Genomic DNA, 8,168 nt, shown 5'->3' on the forward strand with positions numbered 1-8,168 from the left:
TTTATTTATTTTTTGGCTAAAATGTTTGACATGATAAAAGATAACTTTGCAGTTAAAAAATCTATACATTAAAAAAGGAAATGAGAAATAAACAGAGCATTAAGATATTAAGGAGTCTTTATTTTCTAAGTTGACAGACCAAAGCAGCATTTGTTGTCACAGCAAAATATAAATCCAAAATCCCTTTCAATATTTCACTCTCATCAAGCAGGGGAAATACATTCAAATGACAGTAGGACCTTCAGATCAGATCTGTAACCATTCCAAAGCTGTATTTTATTGCATGCATTTACTGATGTGATGGCTATAGCAACTTCAAACTTTTACTAATAAAATTCATCCTCATACGACATCTGTCAAATTAACACGTCTTCACACAGATATTATAAGGTTGAGTCTAAATGCATGACTTTTTTTTCTTTTTTGCAGATTTGTTGGAGTCACAGTCATTGTTTCTTGTCAAGATCAGTCATTCCCCAGCACCCGCTTCATTCTTTCCAACAGGGTTCCAGTTCATATTCAGCTGCAAAAACACACTTTGAATGATGCTGTCTATGGCTTCGGCAGCAAGGGACGCACATAGCTGACCACATCATTGAAGCAGAACGGCAAATAGCTGGGAACTTCTTCCCCAGGGAAAGCCACAAGCTGGTCACCCTGACGATTGATGTGCTCGTAGAGGACCCAGACACCACCTTTCACTTTGTGGGAGGAAGCGATGTCGCTGAAATCGATTTCTTGAAGATTGGTTTCTTGGTGTAGGGTCACTTTCCTTCCTTGATAGTTGATGTGCTCAAACAACGTGATCTCAGGGTTGTCCAGGTCATCTGTGATCATCCTGAGGGAAGAAAACTTTTCTTTGTCTTCAAGGGTAGCATACTCTCCTTCCTCAAACACCCGCTGCTTTCCAGTGAAATTCTTCCCATAATATGCTACCCATGGTGCGCCGATGACTTTCACGGACGAGATGACGTCATTGAAGCCCTTTTCTTCTAAGTTGTGGACACTGTTCTTGAATTCAGCTGTTCTGCCCTCAAAGCCTTCTTTGCTAAAAACAATGATCTTGCTCATTTTGAATGATGACTGGAGGACAGAGAGGCTGGAGAAGACAAGTGTTTCTGAAGGAGCTTCCAGAGAGAGTGAGTGACTTGGTGCACAGAGTTGCCTTTTAAAGCACAAATACACCAAAATGGGTGTTGACAAAGTTATGAAATATCTCATCCTTTTTCCAGTTAACCAGGAGGAGTCTCTAAAGAATATGAGTTTCTTGTCAATTTTCAATGAAAAACAAATGACACCTTTTTTCCAGGTAATCTACAAAGAAATCTACAATGAAAATTGCGTCAGTATTTCATCACCCAAGATAAAAGCACAGTCATTTACAAGAACGTTGCCATTTAAAAGATTTTAAGGTAACCAATCAATTCAATGTGATTTGATGTTTAAATCCTGTATAAAAGAAGTGCACACATATTTATAAAGTGTACTTATTGTAGAAATAATATACTTTAATGAACACATATTTTCGCAGCGTAAGTACTTTGTATTTGTTATTCATTTCAAATGTATCACATTTTAAAGTTATATTAACTGCAATAAGTCAAACTTCTGAGTGATATTTTAAACATCTTTCTTTGTACTTTCGTAATTGCTTCTAGTGTCTTTATAATATGGTTAAAGTCAATAAACTGACAAACAATTCACGTGAGCTCACATATACTTTAATATCAGTAAACAACACAATTCAGTGTGAATTAAACGTTTTCAGCAACCTTAATGCACATTATGTGTAATTGATTTCAAATATATTACAGTTTAAAATTACTTTTGAGTGATATTTTTAAACCACTTAAGTGGGACTTTAGTATATTATGTAAATGTGCACTTCTGTAAAAGCAATTCATGTGAATTAAAATATTTCAATGTCATTTGCATGTATACTATTCTATAATAATTCAATATTTTTCTATTTATATCTCTAGCAATAAAGATGCAATTTAGTAATTTAAAATTTTGTTTAAAAAAAATTCTTAAAGATGAGAAGAAATGGAAAACCCTCTACATTTATTAATATAACAATCTTTAAAACAAATACACAAAAAACCCCTTTGCTGATGCACAAGAAAGAACCCAACACTGTACACAACACTGTTTCAACACTACAAGTCTGAAAAACAATACAAAATAATTTTGTCCTTACATACAAAAAATAAATACTCTCGCCATCACAGAAATCATCATTCTGTTTGATGCATTTTCCTCTTTGGGGACCAAATCGGTATTACTATCCTTGTAGAGTCATTTGGTCCCCATAAGATTTAGGATTAACACACACACACACACACACACACACACACACACACACACACACACACACACACACACACACATGTTGGGTTTACATGTTTTAAGGGGACATTCCATAGGCGTAATGGTTTTCATACTGTACAAACCGTACTTTCTATCGCCCTACACCTACCCTACACCTAAACCTAGCCCTCACAGGAGATTGTGCACACTTTTACTTCCTCTAAAAAACTCATTGTGCATGATTTATAAGCCTGTTTCCTCATGGGGACCTGAGAAATGTCCCCACAAGGTCAAAATCTACTGGTATTCCTTGTGGGGACATTTGGTCCCCACAACATGATGAATACCAGGTACACACACACACACACACACACACACACACACACACACACACACACAAATACAACACAAACAAACAAACAAAAAAAATCAAGAAAAGTAGCATTCCATTTACAACAAATGGGACCTTATTTTAAAACATCACCAAACTGTGTTACTTGTACCCCCGGTTCATTGACAAGGCTTAACCCTCTAAGCGCCAAAGTCGCAAAATTGCGACAAGACGTCATACCTAATGAAATAGACTGTGTTTCCTAATACGGTTGCTGCGTCCGAAATCGCCTACTCAATGAGTAGGTACTTAATTTCAATAAGTACTTACTTAACGAGCGCTAAAAGAGTACCTACTCAACAGCCAAATCTCGTTGAGTATGGATGCGTTCCGCCATGTTGACGTTATCACGTGACCTATGACGTTATAACAAGCGCAACATGAAATGATATGAGCGACGGATTGAATTCATCTATCTGTAAACATTTTGATGTTGATGAAATTTGCTTATTTTGGATTGATTGAAGTTTTTATATTTTTAACAATACTAAAATGACTAAAACCCCCAAATTTGTTGTCTTGAATATGTTAATGGGCAAAATTGTGCAAAACTAGCTTAGATCTGATTTGTTTTCCATTTTCTTGCTGAATTTCTGTCCTTTCATCCCTGAAACTTAAAATAATAATAAATAAATAAATAAATAACAAAAACAAAGGCAATTTTTAATTCATTGCGATTTTATGAATATTCAAATATATTTAATATTTTTTTCTGTATCTAATCTTGTACTATGTACGCAAACCTTTTATAGTTATGTTTTCTGTGATGATTGTTCTTTGTTAAAGATACTTAAGTCTTTCCCTGAGTTTGTATGGAATTATAAATTCTGAAGTAAAAATAATACAAAAATTGGAGCGACAGCGACACCTCATGGCATCAGTAACATGACAACCCTACCCAGTACGCTCTCCTCCATGTTTACAACATCTGCACAAAAGAGACGTCGATCAGTTGCTCAAAGATCTTACCTTTGGAGAAGACTGTTGATTTTACACTCGAAAAATTTAAGTATTGCTATTTAGAAATTAAAATAACTTTAGAATGCATTGCTAGCCCACTCCAACACGTACCAACAATAATAATGATAAATGCTGACTAATAATTAATGATATTTTTAGTTAAACAAGCATAACGTTGTTGTTTTTTTCAATGAAGTAATGAATAAATGCATAGGCTTATGAAAATGTTATATTTTATTTACTGACAACATCAGGAAACTTGAATAAATTAGTAAAATAATAAAAGTAACCATGAACATAAATAAATACACATGGAACAAAGCTTTATTAAACATATTGGTCTTCTAGTCTTTTTAATGAAGAGACTGCAGCAACTTCTGGTCCAGATGAGGCAAAGGGCAGGTGGAGTTATGGAGGGTCTCATTTCCAGGATGCTGCTGTGGATTTCTCCTTTGTCACTGCACACACCAGTCTGCAGACATTTCAGATCATACAAAGATGCACAAATATAATACAAAAACTGTCATTTTAACAGCACAGTGTCATTAGATCTCTGTATTGGAAGTTACAAAATGATCAATCTTTATATTAAGTTTCGGATTTTACTTTTCCCCAAAAATGCTGCAGTCACCTTTCCTTTCAGGTCCTGCTCCACCACAAAACATCTGCAACAAAGTCACATAAATCAAGAATCAGAAAAGTTCTGTTATAGCTCTGTTTGAAATGAATTTGAAGTTCAGTTAGGCCTACTATATGTATATGTGTTTATTTACATTACTTACATTAATGTAAAGCAGTGACAGTGAATTCTCACATAACGTCCATCACTCACTCAGATGTTTTGTGTTTTGTGTTGCTCTAGTCTAGAACATTTTCCTGTCATTTGTTAAATAGACATTTATTAAACGTCTTTAAAATGTATATGTTTTATGTAAATCCGCTTTTAAAGACGTGCGTGTGCTACCTGAAGCTTAATGTTCGCTATACGTCATAAAACACGTTTTAACAGCGAAATCACAAATATACTAACTATAGCATACTGTATAACATCTTGGCACCTTATGCAAATCAACAGTTTACGATAAAGTAGCTCAACAAATATGATTTTTAAGACAGGGAACCGTGTTTTGGTTGTAATACTCACAGTTGTAAACACCCTCGCCGTGGTTCTCAATCACGTTCGATGATGACGTTTTGGCCTCCTGTGGACTCCTGGGATTGAAAAGTATCCATCGATGAAGACTTCAGGATCTGGGCTGAAGCAGTAGGACATCCGGGGATTTCTCGCCTACTCTTTTGTGAATACTGAGGTTTCGGACGTACTTCTTTCTTCACGTACTCTTTTTTTCCTACTATATAGTAGTTAAGTAGGCATATTCGGACGCACTTTAAGTAGACGTACGCCCGAATCTCGCGAGAATTAGTGCATTCGCCTACTAATTCTCGCCTACTCTTTTATAAATACTTAGGATTCGGACATACTTATTTGCTCGCCTACTGCTTTTCCCTACTAAATAGTAGAGAAGTAGGCGATTTCGGACGCAGCCGGTGTAATTTCTCATTTGTATTCCCTACCACTAGATGGCAGACATGTAGTACTTTGATTCTAGACCAAAATTACGTCTTCTTCGTATTCAAAGTATTGGAGGAAATCAAGTGCTGCGTCCCAATTCGCCTACTTATACTACGCCCTAAAAGTATGTACTCTTTTTGTGAAGAAAAAGTACATACTTTTGAGTATGTAGCAGAATAGTAGGCGAGCTTTGGGACATACTACTTCGTCATAACTGCTTTTTTAACGGACGCTCTGTTGCTTAGTTACCTGAATCCTGTCACTGTTTAAACTGCCCTGTCAATCATCACAGTTAACATTATCTACATTTCGTTTAATTTAATTTCCTATCGTAATAGAGAGAAATGAAGAGGCACGTTCTTTCATGAGTCTTTCATGCCGAGAACTCTGCTCATGTTTGCATAATTATGCATTTAAACGTTAATGACCAAACCTATCTTTATAAAAGTTCATAATGTTGCTGCACATGAAATATAACGAGGATAACATTTAAAATATATATTTTTTATCAGGTTACACACTGATTATTTATCACTCAAATCCCTTTCTCTACCTGTCCGTTGGTCGCGCATATCCTCCATGTTTGTAGTTTTTTAACACTTTTTATGCGTGTTTGTAGTTCTAATCGAATCCTCGTTCACCGCGCAATGTGTTGTGGGCAATATTAGCCGTTAGAGTGTGCATTGATCCGCACTTCGAATTCTGAAGTCAAGTAGTAGACCATCCGGGAATCTTTGGAATACTTTTTTGAACATACTACGATTTGGGACATACTAATTCTATTTTCGAATACTATTTAGGACGGATAGTATGCGAATTGGGACGCAGCAATAGAGAAAGTGAGCGATCTTCATTGATGCGGAAGCAGTACAGTTCATAGCGTAAATATAGAGTAAGTCAGATTTGTGAGAAGAAAAGCACCAAACGGCTGATAAAAAGTACCGTGAGGATGTGTTGCAAATGTTATTTGCTGATTCAGACTATGAAGGGGAATATTTGTCTTTTGGAAATGACGATCGGCCGTCTAGACGCACATCTCGCGGTACATCTTTGCGGAGCAGTTGTGCCGCTGTGTAAGACGAGAGTGTTCACGAAGCACAAACAAATGAAGCACATACAAATGCTGCAAATGTTATTTGATGATTCTCACTCTGAAGGGGAATGTTTGCCTTTTGGAAATGACGATCGGCCGTCTAATAGACGCACGTCTCCCGGTACATCTGTGGTGCCACCGCGCACGACGAGAAAGTGTTTACAAAGCACAAACCAGCGATCATTTCGTCCCTTTGCCCAAAAGGAATGGGGTGGCAGCAGGGGTGAATGTGGTCATAGTGTACACAGGCGTATAGAAATATTCTAGTAATTTCTTCTGTTTTATTGTTGGTTTCCTCTATTCTCATCCATTTGATCATTTTACTAAGTAGTGTATATAGTAGTGTAATAAGTAATATTTTGTTTTATTGTTGGTGTTCTCTTTTTTGATCATTTGGAATGAGGATGAAAAGAAAAAGAAAAACATGCAAATAAGTTCAAACATCCATTTATTATCTTTTATTTCCTGAATATAACTTATGAAATGATCAAACAGTTGGCTACTGTTCACATGCATTTTATTACTACATCGAATAGTAATATAGTAATAATTTAGTAATTTTTCCTGTTCTTTGTTGGTTTCCTCTTTCTGATAATTTGAAATAAGGATAAAAGACAAAAAAAATGAGCAAATAAGTTCACACATTTATTCAATATTTATTATTTCCTGAATATTATAATGAACTGATCAAAAAGTTAGCTATACTGTTTACATGCATTTTACTATATAGAATAGTAATAATTTAGTATTTTTTTCTGTTATATTGTTGGTATCCTCTTTTCTGATAATTTGGAATGAGGATAAAAGACAAAAAATGTGCAAATAAGTACAAACATCCATTCAATATCTATTATTTCCTCAGTATTACTGATGAACTAATCAAACATTAGGCTACTGTTCACATGCGTTTTACTGTATAGTATAGTAATATAGTAATAATTGAGTAATTTTTTCCTGTTTTATTGTTGGTTTTTCCCTTTTCTGATCATTTGGAATGAGGATAAAAAGACAAAAAACAAAAAAAAAATCTATTCAATATCTACTATTTCCGGAATATTATGAAATTCAATAATGCCGCCCACATGATGACGTCATAATATGCTAATTAGATGAGAATATTTACACCCCACATCAACTTTTGGTGATGCCCAACATTTTTCTAATTTACTGTAGATCTCTATCTTTAAGCCCTTTTAAGCCACAAGCTTTTGAAATCTTGATGTCAAAATCAGCATTTTTCCAAAAAAAACCTGGCGCCTAAAGGGTTAAGCCCCAGACTAAACTGTAATTCTGAGCTACGGCAGGGTGTAAATAAATTTTGGGCTGCAGCTGTGTCTATTGCTTTCACTCAGCTGAACCATTTATAATGACTGGATATGTTTTATGACAATTTTTCTTTTTTTTTTTTTTTTTTTCCCTAATTGTTCTAATTCATTGTGCAGTTAGACCAAAGACTCAGTCATGACTCATTCGCTGAACTCATTTTTTTACAGTGCAGTATAGCCTAGTTTAAAGGTGCCATAGAATGGAAAACTGAATTTACCTTGGCATAGTTAAATAATAACAGTTCAGTACATGGACATGACATACCATGAGTCTCAAACACCATTGTTTCCTCCTTCTTATATAAATCTAGTGTTTGCAAAAGACCACAGAAAAATAGGTCAATTCCAATATAACAACGACTGTTACGAAACTTTCCCGAGAGCGTTAATAGTTACGCCTCCAACATTTGCATCGCCCAATCATCACTAACGTCAGCACATCAGTAAAACAAGGCGAGTCACTGAAGGGACACGGTTAGCTTAATGCTAGCGCTAGCCTGTTACATTGCAATACAT

At 35.4% G+C, this 8,168-nt stretch overlaps 1 protein-coding gene across 1 annotated transcript; it reads right to left on the reverse strand.

Moving 5' to 3' along the window:
- Positions 1-552: 552 nt before the first annotated feature.
- LOC141332984 (epidermal differentiation-specific protein-like) lies at positions 553-1,071 on the reverse strand. Its single transcript, XM_073837938.1, has one exon. The coding sequence runs from the start codon at positions 1,069-1,071 to the stop codon at positions 553-555; it is 519 nt and encodes a 172-aa protein (XP_073694039.1).
- Positions 1,072-8,168: the final 7,097 nt, after the last annotated feature.

Source organism: Garra rufa, chromosome 4 (assembly GCF_049309525.1).
Source record: "Garra rufa chromosome 4, GarRuf1.0, whole genome shotgun sequence".
In the NCBI taxonomy this organism is placed as follows: domain Eukaryota; kingdom Metazoa; phylum Chordata; class Actinopteri; order Cypriniformes; family Cyprinidae; genus Garra; species Garra rufa.

Coding starts and splice junctions, on each gene's coding strand:
- LOC141332984 (XM_073837938.1), bottom strand. CDS start 1,071: ATGAGCAAGATCATTGTTTTTAGCAAAGAAGGCTTTGAGGGCAGAACA.